The 19,210-nt window shown below is 40.5% G+C and overlaps 1 protein-coding gene across 1 annotated transcript in view; it reads left to right on the forward strand.

Moving 5' to 3' along the window:
• IGF2BP3 (insulin like growth factor 2 mRNA binding protein 3) overlaps positions 1–19,210 on the forward strand; it is a 154,828-nt gene that overhangs the window by 108,638 nt on the left and 26,980 nt on the right. The window contains exons 6-9 of the mRNA XM_001098422.5: positions 10,009–10,290; positions 13,886–14,020; positions 15,558–15,680; positions 17,741–17,876. Coding sequence (XP_001098422.1) covers positions 10,009–10,290; positions 13,886–14,020; positions 15,558–15,680; positions 17,741–17,876 — 676 coding nt within the window. The remainder of the gene's footprint in view (positions 1–10,008; positions 10,291–13,885; positions 14,021–15,557; positions 15,681–17,740; positions 17,877–19,210) is intronic.

Raw genomic sequence — 19,210 nt, forward strand, 5'->3', positions numbered from 1 at the left:
AGTACTTTACAGATCAAACAGTCTCCCCTAGGAAAAGATAATTCTGTAGGCTTGAAATGATCTAATAAACTGAGCACTAGAGAGAGAAATGGGGGTCCCACAAATTTATGGCCTTTAACAGATCTGCTCAGAATATGAACATGAAAGAATGGCATACAAAGTGCTCAGTAGCACAGCACTGGGTGTTAGGTGACTATGGAAGCCTGAACTACCTCCAGATACCATACTGGAAGGAGCAGGCTGACTGTCCTCTGTGTCAGACAGGTGAAAGAAAAGACCACACTGGCTGACTCTGAGCCCTGAAGGGGAAAGGTAAAATGAGCTGCAAGAGTAGGACCTCAGCTAGGTTACTAAAGGCAATACTCACTTGGGAGGGACTATGAAAGGAAAGATAAGACTGAGAAGAAGATGGAAATGTGTATAAGGTAAATGGAACTTTATTTGTAAAATCAATAACACTCACATGGTTCAAAATATAAAAGATTTGAAGATGCACATAGTACAAATCTTCCTCCTAGTATTACTCCCCAACTACCTCATCTCTTGGGAGATAACCATGTGGAAAACAAATGCTACATGTATCTATTCCTGCTTTTACACAAATGATACCATAGCATTTGAATGTTTTGTGTATATAAATATATTTTTTATAGTTACATAGTACTTGATTGTACAGATATGGCATGACTTTGATTAATCTCAGTTTGGATATTTAGGTTGTTTCCAGTCTCTTGCAGTTATGAACAATATCGTAGTGAATCTCTTTTTGCGTGTCATGTGTATGCAAGCATGTATCTGTATGATAAATTCCCAGAAGTAGAACTGCACTTTAAATTTTGTTGTAGAGCTTGAGCTAGTTTAAATTCTCATCAGCGTTGTGGGGGTGTCCATTTCTCCAATTCTCCCCAACACAGGACTTTATCACACTTTCCCAATCTAGTATGTGAAAGTGATATATCATGTTAATTTTCACTTTTCCCATAAGTGAGAGTGGAGGCTTTTAATATGTTTAAACACATTCTGTTATTTCTTCTGTTTGTATCCTTTGTTCATTTAAAATTTTTTGGCAATTTGCATAAGGTCTCAGACATGATGGAAATTGTGGTATGAGTCATAAAACAAATTGATTTTTCTTTCTCTTCTTTTTTTGACTAATTTTGTTCTTCAGTTGTATCACGTAAGAAGACCAGGAAAATTTTACCTTTTATACCCTCAGTAGAATGAGGGATAAAAGTGAGGGCAGTGAGAAAGTAGAGGCTCCATAGTGTTTTAATTTTTATTTATTTTGAGGCTGGGTTATGAGACTGGCAATTTTTTTTATTTTTTTATTGTATTTTTTGTAGACATGGGGTTTCACCATGTTGCCCAGGCTGGTCTTGAACTCCTGGGCTCAAGTGATCTGCCCACCTTAGCCTCCTAAAGTGCTGGGATTACAGGCGTGAGCCGCTGTACCTGGCCATGTTTTACTTTACAAAGATTTATATTGAATACTTGGTAGAGCCAAGTCCCTGTTGGAAAATATGAGATAATGTGATAAACCCAAGGATATTTGGAGATTGTCAGAGGCCTGTTGTTGTGGCCTTATTTGAAAACTTAAATTAGCTAAGGGGAAACAAAATGCTTATTTAACAGTTAATTAGTTGAATGGGAGAACATAAGTTGGAGACATAAGCTATATAGCTTTCAAGAGGCATAAGATTTTGGTAAGGATAAAGTAATTGATATTTAGCCTTCCTTCTTTGAAAACAGACAAACAGAGCATTAAGACTGCAAGCACAGGAAAGGTAGACTGGCCATTCAAGGCAGAATTATTGCTGAAAAGAATCCTAACCACGACAGCAAACTGAACGTAGATACCCTGGTGTTCTCAAAATCTTTAGTGTGGTTGTTAAGAGATAGGTAGGCTTCCGTTGATCCCAAGGAGGAAGGAAAAGTCTGTTAGGAATTGTGTAATTAAGAATTAGGTAACTTAAATAAATTAGGCATTTCGATTAGGGAAGTAGTCTTCGTATCCTTTGTTCTAATATTCAGTCAGTTAACACCTATTAAATACTAAATACTGACCAAAAGTCGCCAATAAGAATATTTGGAGAGAGACTGCCTAATTTTAGTTCCTGCCAGTCAAGTGGCCTTATAGGAATATTGTTCTCATTCCCTCTGCAAGAATTCAAAGATGGAGAGAATTAGAAAGCAATGAGGTATTTAAAAAGTTAACGATCTAAGGAGTGGAAAACTCAGTTTTGTGTTACAGTGTTACAAAAATTGTTATTAGAGTTTTCTAATAAGCTTTTAAAAGGGATGTGGAATATATTTTCATTCTGTGAGGAGAATTAATTTTATTTGAGAGGCATTGGTTGTAGTAGAGAAGTGTAAACTCCAAAGTCAGGTAGCCCGGACTTAGTAACCTCGACTTCTGAGTTTCAGTTTTCTCAGCTACAAAGTGAAGATTAAAGAGAAACAAATATTTCTGCATATATGCATGTATTTATAGTTTAACCCACTGGTTTGGGCTGCTTGGAGCAGTTTGAAGTGGCTTGAGCCTGGGAAAGTCTGGTCCTTCCAGGACTGACTTTGAGGACTTCCAGTGAACCCTATAGGCCTGCTCCATGGGCTCCAAACATGACAGCCTGGTGTCATTTCTCCATGCCTTCTTTGGCAGGCCACCCAAAGCTCAATCTTTAGGTAAAAGGGCTATTTTGATAATTCTCAGTTTTCTCTTTGTAACAACTGTTGCTTGGAAGGCTATGTGACCTTGATGTACTTGTGAAGTGAACTTGGAGGTTGAGTTCAATTCCAGAGCCCAGTTTCTTGGAATAGACTGTGTGTCACCACTGTTCTAGCTGACGTTGGTCAAGTTAATCTGTCATGGTTCAGCCCCATTTCTGAAATGGGAATAACTATAGTCTTTAGCTAATGAGGCTACTGAGAAAACTAAGATAATGCCTCCAAAACATGTTTCATAATACCTATAAGGTAAGGTAGTCAGAGCTCAAAAGTTAGCAGCTATTAAGTATTTTTCCAACATGTTTGATTGCTGCTGCTGCCCCCCTGTTATTGTTTGGTATACTTCATTTCCAGTGATGGCTGGTCACTGATGCTGAGGAGCCAGGGACCTAGTTTTTTGTTTTTTGTTTTTTGTTTTTTTGAGACGGAGTCTGGCTCTGTCGCCCAGGCTGGAGTGCAGTGGCCGGATCTCAGCTCACTGCAAGCTCCGCCTCCCGGGTTTACACCATTCTCCTGCCTCAGCCTCCCGAGTAGCTGGGACTACAGGCGCCTGCCACGTCGCCCGGCTAGTTTTTTGTATTTTTTTAAGTAGAGATGGGGTTTCACTGTGTTAGCCAGGATGGTCTCGATCTCCTGACCTCGTGATCCGCCCATCTCGGCCTCCCAAAGTGCTGGGATTACAGGTTTGAGCCACCGCGCCCGGCCAAGGGACCTAGTTTTAACGTGGTTGTAGCTGCCTGTTACTTAAAGCTCTATGAATGTCATTTAAGAGGAGTCCTCAAATATGGCTGTCTTTAAGACAGAATTTAACATGGAAATTCCTGCCACCTTGTGGCTAAAATAAATCAAAGGTTAATAGCACACATGTTCTAGAAAATACTAATACGTGTGTTCATTTTAGGCTTAAGTCTTGAATTATTAAAATAAAAATTTGACAAGTTTAAATTTCAAATTCATTAGTTTCATTAAAAATGGAAGTATGTGTTTAGTGAATGCACCTTTTCTTGCTCCTCAGAGCAAGAGAGGCTCACCTTTTTCCTTCACTCTTCCAGAGATGTTGAGATGAGACAGTCAAGGACAGACATTACTCATGAGAGGATTTGTCATGTGTGACAAAGAAATAACCCCCTAGAAAATGTGTAGACATTGAGTTCTTACACTTTCTTTTGTTTGGGGTTATTCTGATGTTTTTGTTAGGGAATAGGAATGTTTATTCATACTTTAAGACTATCATTCTGAGGCAGGAGAATTGCTTGAACCTGGGAGGCGGACGTTGCAGTGAGCTGAGATCACGCCATTGCACTCCAGCCTGGGCGACAAGAGCAAAACTCCATCTCGAAAGAAGAAAAAAGAGAAAAAAAAACAAAAAAAAGAAACTATCATTGCAGTTCATTTGTATGACTGTGAAGATCTGTATAAGGTAAATGTGGTTATGGTTAGAAGTGTTTGAAGCAACTTCACCAGTGGCTAACGGTAAGAAAATTCCCATTTAAACTTTGACAATTGTGTCAATAAAAGACTTATTTTCAAAAAAGAAATAAAGCAGCGAGACAAAGGGATTTTTTGCCATTCAGGGATAACTTCACTGTTAAATTTGCCATAGTTTTGTAGACTTTGTCCCATGCATTGTAACTTTCAGAATTACAAAGATCATTCTGCAGAGTTTTGTGTGTTTTTCCTTCAGTGTATTTATACTGATTCTAATCTCTGCATAGTGTTGGATCCTCACCACAGTTTACCTATCCCATCTTCTGTTGTGCATCATCTAGGGCATTTGCCCATACCGTTTCGTTTTGTTTTTAGAACCAATTTAGTCATGAAGCCCTACATTTGGGCTTTGTCCATATTTATTTCATTAAAGTACATCCTTAAAATCGTATTACCCAGGCTTTCAGTAATGATTGCTGAATTGTGTCAACCCCTTATTCTTGGTACAAGGAGATCATTGAATGTATGACTTTTCAATAATGGGTTAAACTTCATTTTGTGAGGACCCTGTATTATATACAGGGTGACATCTGGGAATTAAAAAAGAGATTTTTAGACATGGAATTTTATTTATTTTATTTTATTATCTTTTGAGACAGATTCTCATTCTGTTACCCAGGCAGACTTGGGAGTGCAGTAGCACAATCATGGCTCAATGTAGCCTCAACCTCCTGGGCTCAAGCAGTCCTCCCACCACAGCCTCCCAAGTAGCTGGGACTACAGGCATGTGACACTACACCCACCTAACTTTTTTTTTTTTTTAAGAGATGGGATCTCACTATGTTGCCCAAGCTGATCTCAAACTGCTGGGCTCAAGTGATCCTCCCTCCTTGGCCTCCCAGAGTGCTAGAATTAGAGGTGTGAGCTCCTGCATCCAGCCAGGCATGAAATTTGAGAGCTGAAAGGGACCATGAATCTGATCTTTTAGTTTTATTAGGGAGATGGCTAATGCCAAACAGGAAAATGACCTTTGGAGGATAACGTGGTTACTTAATGTTCAAGCTGGACTAGAATTCTGGTCTCTAGTCCGTATTCTTTTTTCACTATTCAGATCTGTACGTGTGGACTCTTGGGTACGTTTAACTTGTCTGGGTCTCATTTCTTCTCCTTTTTTCTTTCTCTTTCTCCCTCCTCAAGTTGAACTACTTATTGTCTCTATTGAGGCCCATTCAGCTCTAAATTGTGATCTACCCCAATGAACAATTTTTTTGTGTGTGTGGGGGAGACAAAGTCTCATTCCATCACCTAGGCTGGAGTGCAGTGGGGCAGTCTTGGCTCACTGCAACCTCCACCTCCCAGATTCAAGCAATTCTTATGCCTCTGCCTCCCAAGTAGCTGGAATTACAGGCTCACGCCACCCTGCCTGGCTAATTTTTGTACTTTAAGTAGAGACAGAGTTCTACCATATTGTCCAAGTTGGTCTTGAGCTCCTGACCTCAAGTGATCCACCCACCTTGGTCTCCTGAAGTGTTGGGATTACAGGCATGAGCCACTGCACCTCACCCCAGTAAACTTCTTATCAATACGATTAAATTCTACCAACTGGCAAAATTGCTCAGCATCTTCTCAGCAACCCTTAAAATAGCACCAAGAGCAAAGAGTCAAGTAATCACAGGATCCTGGCTAGGCGCTGTGGCTCACGCCTGTAATCCAAGCACTTTGGGAGGCAGAGGCAGGTGGATCACTTGAGGTCAGAAGTTCGAGACCAACCTGACCAATATGGTGAAACCCCGTCTCTAGTTAAAAAAAAAAAAAAAAAGGTTAGCTGGGTGTGGTGGTAGACATGTGTAATCCCAGCTACTTGGGAGGAGGAAGGAGAATTGCTCAAACCAAGGAGGCTGAGGTTGTAGCAGTGAGCCGAGATCGCGTCATTGCACTCCAGTCTGGGCAAAAGAGTGAGAGTCCGTCTCAAAAAAAAAAAAAAAAAACAAAAACTGAATACATGTGTGTCAAATAATTATGACAGTTCATCTCATGTCTTGCATTTACGGTGTGTTTGGTGAAAATACTAAAAATTTTTTCCCCATGAACTCAGCAGATCACCATATGACATAGCTGAATAATAAACTTTGTGCCCAGAAAGGTTCTAGTAGTTGACTTAAATTCAGTAATTTAGGAGCTGCAGTCATGAGAAAGCCACCATTCTGCAGTTAGGTTCCTCCTGTACCTTTTCAGTTGTGTCTGAGTGTGGATGGAGCACTGTGATTTGAGGGTCAGGAACTCTGCTTAGATGGCAGTTAGATAGTAAGATACACTCAATAGTGGCTGTCTGCACTCTGCCTGGAACAGCCTTAGTTTTTAGCCATTGGGGCCCAGAAGGTACACTGGGGACTAGAGCCCCAGGCCACCTGACCTCTTCAGTGAGAGAATCTTTTCTTTTCCCCACAAGGAAAAATCTTTTTAAAGCAGCACAATAAAAATTAGAAGGCCAGGCGTGGTGGCTCACGCCTGTAATCCCAGCACTTTGGGAGGCCGAGGCAGGCGGATCACGAGGTCACGAGATCGAGACCATCCTGGCTAACACAGTGAAACCCCGTCTCTACTAAAAATACAAAAAAATTAGCTGGGTGAGGTGGCGGGCGCCTGTAGTCCCAGCTACTCCGGAGGCTGAGGCAGGAGAATGGCGTGAACCCGGGAGGCGGAGCTTGCAGTGAGCCGAGATCACGCCACTGCACTCCAGCCTGGGCAACAGAGCAAGACTCTGTCTCAAAAAAAAAAAAAAAATAGACGTTAGTTTTTGCCAAGTTATAAAGTTGTTTCTTGTGATACATGTGACTATTTAGATGGTTCTGGAATATAGAAACATCTGGTAACTGACGTGTGTATACCTTGGTTTTACCCCAGGGAGAATGATATCTATCTGTATATGTCTATCTCAGTCAAGAAGAAAGTTATCTACCATTTTTGTAACATTAATGACTTAATTTACTAGTCAAAATATACTTATTCTCTTCTGAAGCTGGCAATACGCCATTTATAATGAAAAAGGCTAGACTACCTTTTATGCCTAGATGTAATTGATGCCTTCAGTGGGTTCAGGTTTCCTGATTTTTTTGAAAGAACCTTCAATGATCTGTTTATTCCCGGCTTTAAAAACATTAAGGCCGGGTGTGGTGGCTCACACCTGTAATCCCAGCACTTTGGGAGGCCGAGGTGGGTGGATCACCTAAGGTCGAGAGTTCGAGACCAGCCTGGCCAACACAACAAAACTCATCTCTACCAAAAATACAAAAATTAGCTGGGGGTGGTGGCATGTGCCTGTAATCCTAGGTACTCAGGAGGCCGAGGCAGGAGAATTGCTTGAACCCAGGAGGTGGAGGTTGCAGTGAGCCAAGATCACACCACTGCACTCCAGCCTGGGCAACAAGAACAAAAGTCCGTTTCAAAAAAAAAATTAAAGCTGTTTTGAAAGAATCTGTAGTTGGTTGACTCTTCTGCAACTCCAACTTTTTATAACAAATATACACCATTAATACTAAAATTTATCAGCTGTTCTCTTCCTTTAGAAATAACGACAATATTTTAGGGCCCTTAATCCACATTCCCTTAAGGAAAAAGGGGCAGGAGGAAAGCACAGCATTAGGTGTCTGTCATCAAGTCATTGGCAAAGTAAGTGTGGCATGTGCCAGCTGTCACCCTCTGAAGCTTATGAAAAGAATGCCCTCTGACATAGAAATCACATGGAAATATCCCAAGACATGGTATTTAAAAAGAAGCCACAGAGCAGTGTACATCACAATCCCAATTATGCTTTTAACGAAGGTACCGAACATGAATACATGTGTTTGTAAACATATAGAAAGGACTGGTCCATTCATAGAAGTATGGCAGTGAGCAGCAGTTCTGGGAAGGGCCTTGGAGGGTTGGTGATGGTGCCAAAGCAACCACTTGCTACTTTCTGCATGACTGATCTTTTACAATAGAGTTCATTCATGTGCCAGAGAAGGTAGGACAGTGATAGAGGACTGAAGTGAGAAACCGAGAATCATTCTGGGCCGGAGAATGTCAGTGAGCCCTCTGGTTGCCCAGGTCTGCCTTCCAGGTCCTAGCCCTCAGTGACGTTTTCGGTGCTAGAACTGTCTCCCACTCTACCCCCTTCTTTCTATTTAGGTCAAGAATTGAGAGTAGATTTGCAAGTAAAGCAGTGTATAAGCCAGAAACGACCACACCAAGCAACTAGAAAGAGACCATTTTATGCCTGTTTTTCTTTCCCACCTGGGGTAAACTCAGGGCCATTGGAACAGAATCTGAGCAAAGAACCTGCGTGACATTGGGAAATGTGGGGACCTCTTTCTTTTTGTTTTTCATTTTGTTGTGCACTGGGGAGTTAGAAAGGGATGTATTATTAGGTGCATGTTTATGAAATCTGGGCTATATCCTCTCTACTAATTTATTATTTTCTCTTCTCAAAATAGAACACACACACACAAAATGAATACAAAACAAAACAAACCCAGAAAATAGAACACAACAATTTGGATGAATATACAATAAGTTAAAAGTTTCCAGATATGAGAGAATACATATGTACACTCATACATACTTACATAAAATTTTTAAATAGGCAGAATTAATCTATGGTGTTAGAAGTCTGCAAGGGGTAGGGGGGCAGTAACTACTAGAAGCAGGTACTGGTGGGGCTTCTGGGGCCCTGGTGTTTTCTAGTTCTGGATCTGGATGAGCGTGTTCACCTCGTGAAAATTCACTGAGATTTATGCTCAACATTTGGGCACGTTTCCTTGTGTGTTAAAATAAAGATCAAGAATGAAAAAGAGGCTGGGTACAGTAGCTCATGCCTGTAATCCCAGCACTTTGGGAGGCCAATGCCGCAGATCACTTGAGGTCAAAGAGTTCAAAACCAGCCTGGCCAACATGGTGAAACCCCATCTCTGCTAAAAATACAAAAATTAGCCAGGCGTGATGGTGCACGCCTGTAATCCCAGCTACTCAGAAGGCTGAGGCACAAGAATCGCTTGAACCCTGGAGGCACAGGTTGCAGTAAGCCAAGATGGCTCCACTATACTCCAGCCTGTGTGACAGAGCAAGACTCTGTCTCAAAAAAAAAAAAAAAAACCAGATGAAAAAGAGAGAAACTCTCCCAAAATAGTGTGGTAGAGTGGGCAGATTAGAAAGTAATTCTCTTTCTTTGGTTTATCACCACCCTTGCCTCTTTGCCCCAAATCAAATCATTAACCACAAAGTCAGGGACCACTGTTTTCTCAGGGACTGGCTCATAATAGGTACTGAGTGTGACTGGTAGAATTTAATACTCAGAATAGTTTGTGAATAGTTTAGAGATATTTGTCCACTGCTTCTTAAAATGGTTTTAAATACTTCACATTTTAGAGGGTGAAGTAAAAGAGGTATGTATTTCTAATGTCTCTTCCACTGTGATTTGGAAACATTAGCCAAGGCAAGAAGCCCACTTGCCTTCTCTCTTGCTGCTTAGCTATTCTAAACTGTTAATAACCTTATGGGTTAAACTTAACCAAGAGTTTGACAAAATGTTTTTTGTTTTTCTATTTTTCACTAGTAGATGGCACATAAGTTCCCTCTGGAAACTTGTGGCCTTTTTCCCCGCTGCGCCTGTCTCAAAGGAAAATGTGTGCAGGTGGTGGTGGTGCGGGGCGAGGAGGGGGAGGATTATGTGTGTTGCAGGTTTGCTGCTTGTGCTGGGGCTTTACTCAGAAGTTTATAGCTAGTAATGCTGAGTAGAAGAGATGGGTGTTGTTTTGCTAAAAGATGTATCGTATAGACTGATTCCTTTTCCCAAACCTGCCCCTTTTCAACTTTCAGAGCACTAGACAAACTGAATGGATTTCAGTTAGAGAATTTCACCTTGAAAGTAGCCTATATCCCTGATGAAATGGCCGCCCAGCAAAACCCCTTGCAGCAGCCCCGAGGTCGCCGGGGGCTTGGGCAGAGGGGCTCCTCAAGGCAGGGGTCTCCAGGATCTGTGTCCAAGCAGAAACCATGTGATTTGCCTCTGCGCCTGCTGGTTCCCACCCAATTTGTTGGAGCCATCATAGGAAAAGAAGGTGCCACCATTCGGAACATCACCAAACAGACCCAGTCTAAGTGAGTATGCTGAGTGTATGGTGGGTGTTCAGGAGAATTCCCCTTGGAATCTTAGCAGTGTGTCGTTCTGGTACTTGGTGCCCTTCTGAACGCAGCCATGAGGCCTCCTTGTACAGTACTTGGGAAATGTATAAAAATCTTGCAGTATCTTGGTGTTCATTTCATATAAATCTGGAGCTAATCCTGAGTCTCAAACGGAACCTCAGATTTTCACACATGAATGGAAAACAAATGATACCTAATCCTCTTCTGGTTGGGGAGGCTCTGGAAGACAGACAGGCAGCTTCTAGGTTGTTCTCTGTTCCACCCCTTACCCCCCACCTCCCCTCATTGCTTTTAGAAGTAATTTTCTGGGTCCAATCCATTTTATTTGTGGCCTCAATACAGAGATAGTTTTTCAGTCTTGCCTTACTCGAATCACTCATCTTATTTATCCAAATTTTTCCTGTGATTAAGCCATGTGATTAGAATGGCTTTTTCTTCTGGATATTTTTTGATGTTTTTAATTGGTGGGCTTTAAGGGATTGGAAGATTCCCATCCAAATGTTGGAGCTAATTATCATGAGCAGAAAGCAGGAACTATTTGTTTTTATTTACTACTGTAGCCCCAGGGCCAAGGCCAGGGCCTTGCTGCATAGAAGGATCTTCTATTTGTCAAATGACTAAAATGACTACATGTGAATTATGCTTGAAGCCCTTCACGTGTGTCTAAGATACTTCTCAGTCCTCATGCATTGTATGTTGTTTTGCTTTAGAAACCATGCTGTTGTACAGTATGTGGATATTTTTTGACCCAGAGAAGCTTGGTGACAAGCTCTGCCCCCCATACCTAGCTCGGTAACGTGCTACAGGGCACATCTCTGGGCCTGTTACTAACGTTTTTCCTGAAGAACCTGTGAATGTGCTGGGAAAAAGAGGTTGTATCCAAAAATACCATCCTGTAAGCCTTGGGCCAGCTACAGAAATGACAAGATTATTTTGCCTTTTAAATTGAGAAAGGAGAATGATTTTTTTTTAATGTGATCCGACGAAATAAGCTTAATCTTTCCCTAAAAGTTAGAACTACACTGCTGTGTATACTTTATGTGTTTGTTCCAGCAGGCCTAAGAGCACATGCGTATTCATCATAGGCACCATGCCTGCATTGGACTAGCTGACCCATTTCTCATGCAGAACCAAAAAGAACTGTACTAAGAGGTGGTCTACACCCACCTGCTCCCTGCAGTGACATCTGATCCTGCCTTCCCCTGCTTTGAAGCAGGAGATGTTGGGTGCTGGTTACCTGAATGCAAAATTAATGGCCCTGACCTCATCATGTAGGAGTGGGAAAGACAATTGGACCATAACCATAACCTAGTCAGTCGGCTTGGCTTTTATCTTAAAATTTAAGGGCTTCTTGCTTCCCTTGATCCACCGTTACCTGCAGAAATTCTTTATATGGCTTCCCTTCCTTGTCATGTAGCAGATTAGAATTGTTCCTTTTCGAGCTATTCATTTCTCTGTCAGATGAAAGAGCTGTGACTTAAATTGAACTGTTTGTTTTACTTAAGGCAGGAAAATGGGGATGGGGAAGGGAAGCAATCTTTGTTATATCCGAGGATTCATTTGCAGAGCTCTGCCAGTGGATTTAATTAACTCTTGACATTGAAATTAGTCATTATCAGAACCTCTGTTTCTGGAATGGTCTCAGAGGGCCACTTTAACCTCCAAAGCCACATTCCCTTCTCTCAGGGGATCGGAGTTTAGTAATCCAGGCACAGTGAAAGGGTGGAAATAAACTGCAAAGAAGGATGCTAATGTGTTACTGGAAGACACGCATCACTGAAAGTGACTGGGGATTGAAACAGCAGCTGGGAAGATGACTCCTAAGATTGGGACTGTTACCTAAGACACTATTTTTTTTATTAGTTATTTTTAGGTAGCCCTTAATTTGTTTCATGCCCTTATTTTTAGTTTTCTTTCACTCTTGAGGTGTAAAGCTTTAGATTTCAACCAAACATTTAGGAAAATGAAAGCCAAACCTTGATTTTATTGGCATGATCAAGTGGTCACTCTCACGGCCATGAGTTATTTAGGTCTTTAAGTGTTTGAGTGGCCAGAGGAACTCAACAAACACTTAATTTTCCCAAAAACACACATTTTTGAGTAGCTGATTTTCTTTCTTGTACTTTTTAAATAACAGCAGACATATTTAATTCAAAACATATAAATATGTAAATTAAAAAGTTACCATTCGTCTCACCCGGGTAGCCATTGGTAAGTTGGGGATGTATCTCTACAGGATTTGTTGCCTGTATCTACTAACATGTGTGACTTTAAAAAAGAAATCATGTCATGATATGAATTGCATTATTTCACTTAAGGACTTTGTACTATGTTGGTACCTGTAGTTTTACCACATTTTCAAAAACATCTGTATGATATGAATATACTGTTACTTAACCATCTCTTCCTACATTTAACCATCTCTTCCTGCAATTAGATAATTCTGACTTTCTGTCTGTCAGAAATGGAACCTTCCCATGCCAGTGGTTCTCAACCATAAATGATCATCTCACTGCCCCAACCCCCGTGGACATTTGGCAATGTCTGGAGACATTTTTGGCTGTTAGAGTTGAGAGAGAGGCATGCTACTGGCATCTAGTAGGTGGAGGCCAGGGATGTTGGTAAATTTCCTACAATGCAGAAGACACCCCACCCACAGCAAAGAATCTGGCCCAAAAAGTCATTAGTGCCAAGGGTAAGAAACATCGCTCTTGGCCCACGTATGAGACTGTATCTGTAGATATTACTAGGAGTAGATGTTACAGGAAGTACAGTTCTTGAGTCACAAGGTGCTCAGCATTTTGCTGAACCAGTTTGCTCTATACTCCTAGCAAAAGTGTTGAGTGTGCCCTGTTACCCATCATCTTGCACATATTTTTTTCTATCTCAATTTTTAAAAAAGTTTAGAAGAAAATGACATTCTTTTAACTGGCAGACATATAATTACTAGTGAAATTAAACATCATTTTGAGTTTATTGACCACTTGCTTTTCTTGAAGTAGAATTGTCATCTGTCTAGGTTCCATTCCTATCACTGTTTGTTGCAGACTTTCCTCTATCAAGGAGGCAAAATGTGGGAAGAACCTTGCAAAGAGGGGAGCAGACTGGTGAAATCTGCTCATCCAATGAATGAAGAGTGACATACTGCGCAGAATAAGCAGTTCAACTTGGCTTGTGGGATTCCAGTTCCTCTCTTGGCATGCCCTCCAGTTCCTATTTGTTTTAGAGCAGATTGAATCCAGGCTCTTTGTCATGAGACATTTGTTCTGTGGCATCTGAAAGGAAGCTGTAAGCACAAACAGCTTGGGTAGAATGAAAAGATGTCCCTGCTTGGTTGGATTGAGGAAAGAGAAAGGGGAGTGTTCCTAGAATTAAAACTTGCCTCCTAAGGCATTGATGTTGACAGCTTATTGAAAGTTTATGCTCTTGAGGGAAGTGAGTCATCTGCTTTGCCCTGAAGCCCTATGACTTTGCAATTGGTAATTACGGACTCCACTGTGAATACACGCTTACTGCTCTGGTTTTCCTCTCTGCTTGCACCCACTATCAGAATCGATGTCCACCGTAAAGAAAATGCAGGGGCTGCTGAGAAGTCAATTACTATCCTCTCTACACCTGAAGGCACCTCTGCGGCTTGTAAGTCTATTCTGGAGATCATGCATAAGGAAGCTCAAGATATAAAATTGTGAGTAAAGAAAATTGTCCTGTGAAAGAGGTTGATATTTGTGCTCTTGTATTTTTGATATCTCTGACACAATTCTTGGAAATTGCCAACAAACAAAGGGAAATTATACCTGATGAGCTACAGTGGCTGGCACTGTTGATTTGGTCGTGAAGTATCTGTCTTTTAATATTTAAATATTTTCATTCACATTTGAACATAGGTGAGTGGTGATAATGGGGAAGAGAAGTGCAGCTATAGAAGAAGGCAGCTTGGGGAACCTAGGACCAGGAAATATCCTGGATTAACCCAAGACAAGAGCCCCAAATCTTGACTCATCCTTTACTCAGAGCTCATTGGAGCTTTGTCCTTGTCCTCTGCCTGGCCCCACCTTGGAGCAGCAGGGAGTGTGGAGGTGGGGAAGTGCCTAAGTGTCTTCTAAGGCAAACTGGAGATTTATCTGGGTAATGGAGGCAGGAACTCTAAATATTTCTTCCACAGGAACTTTGAGTGAAGGTTGGGTTCTGTGCCACATTTAGCGTACAGAACAGCACTGCACTGAAAGCAGAATCCAGCATAAGGCACTGGAGTTAGTGTGGGGACCTCATCGCCAACCTTAACTTGTAGAGAACTTTAAATATGTTTTAGTAATATTATATGTGGGTGCCATATTATAATAATGTAATTATTAAAGTAAAAATTTTTAAAAAGAATTATTTTAATATAGAGAAAAATAGGCCAGGTGCGGTGGCTCGTGCCTATAATCCCAGCACTTTGGGAGGCCGAGGCGGGCGGATCATGAGGTCAAGAGATCAAGATCATCCTGGCCACCATGGTGAAACCCTGTCTGTACTAAAAATACAAGAATTAGCTGGGCATGGTGGCATGCACCTGTAATCCCAGCCACTTGGGAGGTGGAGGCAGGAGAATGGCTTGAACCCGGGAGGTGGAGGTTGCAGTGAGCGGAGATCGTGCCACTGCACTCCAGCCTGGCGCCAGAGGGAGACTCTATCTCAAAAAAAAAAAAAAAAAAAAAAAAAAAGACAGAAAAAGGAAAAGCCGCAATGACATTTTAAACAGTTATATATATATGACTGGGAAATTCAGAAAGCTACAAAACAAAAAATGAAAGCTCCACTTCCTGTTCTTATGCCCTTCCCCCAAAGTGTAACCACTGTTGTTTCTTCTGTTTCCTTATATAAATTATGCACATATCTCCAGGTGTATATTTGTACTGGATGGTACTGTTTTTTATTTGTATGTTGTGTTTTGGTAGTAGGGGTTTAGGAATATGGTTTTGAGTAAGAGACTCCATCACTGAAGATATTTCCCAAAGTGAATAAAAGAAAAACTATTTTAGAAGGTAACTTCTGTACTTTTTCTCCCCTTCTATTCATGCATTGCTAGAATGCTGGCCAATTGTCAGCAAGTTTTAAGCTGTACCTAACACAGTGCTTCCCAGATGGTAGGTAGGAAGTAAATGTTTAATGAGTGAATATTGTCTTTTTACCCAAGAATAGGTTTACTAACTCTAATTTTATGACCACTTTTCTGTTTACAGCACAGAAGAGATCCCCTTGAAGATTTTAGCTCATAATAACTTTGTTGGCCGTCTTATTGGTAAAGAAGGAAGAAATCTTAAAAAAATTGAGCAGGACACAGACACTAAAATCACGATATCTCCGTGAGTGCTCCTTTGCTTTTGAATAAGAAAACTTTCAAACACTGTAAGCTGCATGTTGTGTATTCAGCTTCAGCTGCTTCAGCTAACCCGTGCTGCTGTACTTACACATGGTTTCTCAAATACAGCCTGCTGCCTGTTAGGTTTCTGACCCGTATTGAAAGCATTATCTGCTTCTGGCAGGAGGAACCAAATGCTTTACATTCATATTTTCTAAATGCAGTCTTAACTGTTTTATGACGTTTATTCCTAAAGTTGGAATATATAACCCAGTTTATTATCCATTGTCATGTAACGCATTATCCCAACATTTGACAGCTTAAGACAATGAGAACATTAATTGCTCAGCTAGTTTTTGTGGGTTAGGAATGCAGGAGCAGCTTAGCTGGGTGGTTCTGGCTTGGGGTCTCACGATGCTGCTGACAAGTTGGTGCTAGCTGTTGGCAGAAAGCCTCAGTTCCTCCCACATGGGCTTCTCCACAGAGCTGCTTGAGTGTTCTCAAGACATGGCAGTTGTCAAGATGGAAACTGCAATGTCTTTTATGACATAGCCTCGGAAGTTATACTCTTATCATTTTTCTAATGTTGTTTACACAAGTCAGCCCTATTCGGTATGTATGTGTGGGACTACAGATAACTGGGTGGCGGGGAGTCACCTTGGAGACAGGCTACCACACCTAGAATCTGTGGATGCTCTGAAATTATATGGAAAGGTTTTTCTTTTTCTGAGGGTGGCCATTCTTAGTTTCAATCAGAGTACTCAAAAAGGTGGGAAAAGATTGATGAACTGAGGAAGAATGGTAGGGGAAAGACTGCACAGTGTTTGTGTACAAGGAGTTTTCAAAGAAGGTAGCAAGGAAGCAGGAAACTTCTGTTTGGTTGTAAATAAAGGGGAAAAAAGTGGTAAATACAATAAGTAATACTACTTTGTCTTAAATTTACCCCCAGAAAGGGGAGAGTTTTAAAAGCAAAAAAATCTTATAGAAGCAGCTATTTTTAAAACTCTAATACAAAATGCTTGGTAGGGCCAGGTTGAGACTGAATTAGAATTATAGACTTCTTTTTAAAGTAGTCTAAGAGAAATAGTCTTCATTATATAAATGTTTACATTTTTAGCAGGTTTGAAGAAAATGTTAAAGAATAACTTCGCATTCATCTGGCTCAAGGTTAGCCTGTGACATTTCACTAGTAGTGAAAATGAGAACTTCCAGAAGATGCAGGAGATTTGTACCAATAATCCGTATCCTCTCAATTTATGTACTTTGTTCTGTTTTCCATGGCGCATGTCTCCCATTGCTCTTCCTCTCAAGGCTGTTGACCAGCATAGGCTTAGGTGTTTTCAGGTATGATTTTCAGTGACTTTTGAAGGTTCAGCAGGACCCAGGTCCCGCAGGGAGTTTCTGAATATTCCTGCCGCTATCTAACATTTTTGTTGTCTAAATGGCCATGAGTGAACCATTTTAAATTTTAGTCGAGATGGATGGATATTCCTCCAGCCTACTTCAATCTAAATTCTAAAACAACTGGTAAAAACTAAGTTTAGACATGTGAATTCTGGCTTGTGTTTTTGGAATGTTTCCATGCTTTTTCCTTGCTTGGTGACCCAGAAAATGCAATTGCACGAGAATGCCAATTATGCCTAGAATTGGTTAGTGCAGACTAGGAACATACTTAAGGTTATGTACTTAAGGTATTTGGTTTCCTCAAAAACTATACATCTTTTCAGTCATTTCTCAATTCACTGTTAAATTGTGAAAATGGTTCAACTATGAGCGGTTGAAAAGTAAGCTGTGTTTTTAAAACATGGACTTGAATAAACTATATGTACCCAGTCATCTTTACTTGAGAAGATGGGAGGGCAAGTATTTTCTTCTCTCTTGCAGCTTTACAGTTTTGGATTTATGTCTTTTAGGGCTTATTCATTTCCCATCATGTTTTACCCCACCCACTTTTACATATTACCAGGCTCCACAGTTTGTTTTTAATTGCCATCTGTGGCTGAATTATTAACTATCTTCCTCCAATTTTCATTCTTTTTCTTTGTCTTCTTTTTCATTCTGCAGATTGCAGGAATTGACGCTGTATAATCCAGAACGCACCATTACAGTTAAAGGCAATGTTGAGACGTGTGCCAAAGCTGAGGAAGAGATCATGAAGAAAATTAGGGAGTCTTATGAAAATGATATTGCTTCTATGAATGTTAGTTTTGTTATGAAGGGCATGTCTTTATTTTAACAAATAGTTAAAACAGTGTTTTTAACTGCATTAATATTGAATTCTTTCGTGGCATTATCATTAGAAGTAGTTCTAGTTGATTTTTAGCACCTCAGCAAGTACCCTGGGATAGTATAGGGAAGATACTGGCTGTGACATTAAGCTTTGCTGTCTCTGTGACTTTAGAAAATTATTTAGTCTTTGAGCCTTAGCTTCCTTCTCTCTGAAGTAAGGCTAGTATCTACCTACAAAGGTTAATATAGCACCTCTCTTACAATGTTAATTTGAGAGAGTTTAATATAGAAGAAATGTTACATGAACTGTATTTGAATCACAACTGAACTATTTATGAGCTGCAACTCTATTCTCTTAGATGGTTTACTCAGTCTCTCTGAGCCTCAGTTTACTCATCTGTAAAATGGGACTACTGCCTACCTTGCACGCTTATTAGGATTACAATAGATATAATGCATATAAAAGTTAACGTTAAGATTACAGGTTTAAAACTTACTTGGTTACCCATATAAACCTTGGAGATACAAGAATTTCAATTGATAAAACAATCTGTGTAGTACATCTGAGGCTATTAAAGCAAATTGCTGACATTCCTTAATCAGTGAAATGATGCTGAAAATGGAACTCTTCAAAAGCCTGTCCTAAATGTTAAAGTAAATTATTTTTAAAAATAATTTGTTTTTCAATTGGGCCAGTCATCTGAAACACAAAACCTGAGACGAGGGAAATATCAAAATACTGCGTTTGTGAGAAGAGCCTAGAATGCGTGCCATTTTACACCCCACGTGACTTCCAACCTCCTTCAATTCTCACTGCTTGGCTCCAAATGTTCTGGAATCCACTGGGATTAAATCTAACCCCCTTAGGCCTTTTAAAAAGATTTTCAAGTACACTCAAATCTCCCACTGTCTATATTACATCCTCAACCCTTAAAAAATTAAACAAATTAAAATCCCCTTTAAGGCTCCTATATGCATTCCAATGATATGTTTACTTGCAGTAGTTACATGGGGATGGGCCCTGATTTCCACAGGGCTCAACTTAGAGGCCTCTAGACCCATGGTTGCTAAGTTTTACCCAACGAGTAAAGATCTCTTAATAGCTGGTTTGCTTTTCAATGAACCAATCTTACTTGATTACCTCTTCGACTCTGATACATCACTTTTAGTCTATATTTAGTTTGCCCACAGCATGCAGAATACAGTTGTGTCTAAGCCCTGTACTCATAAGGGAAAGGAAAGCTGCCCTTGAGATACCTTAATGCAGCTGTGGACCAAGGAGGGGGCAAACCAGCACACAGATTT

This window comes from Macaca mulatta, chromosome 3, assembly GCF_049350105.2.
Source record: "Macaca mulatta isolate MMU2019108-1 chromosome 3, T2T-MMU8v2.0, whole genome shotgun sequence".
NCBI lineage: Eukaryota > Metazoa > Chordata > Mammalia > Primates > Cercopithecidae > Macaca > Macaca mulatta.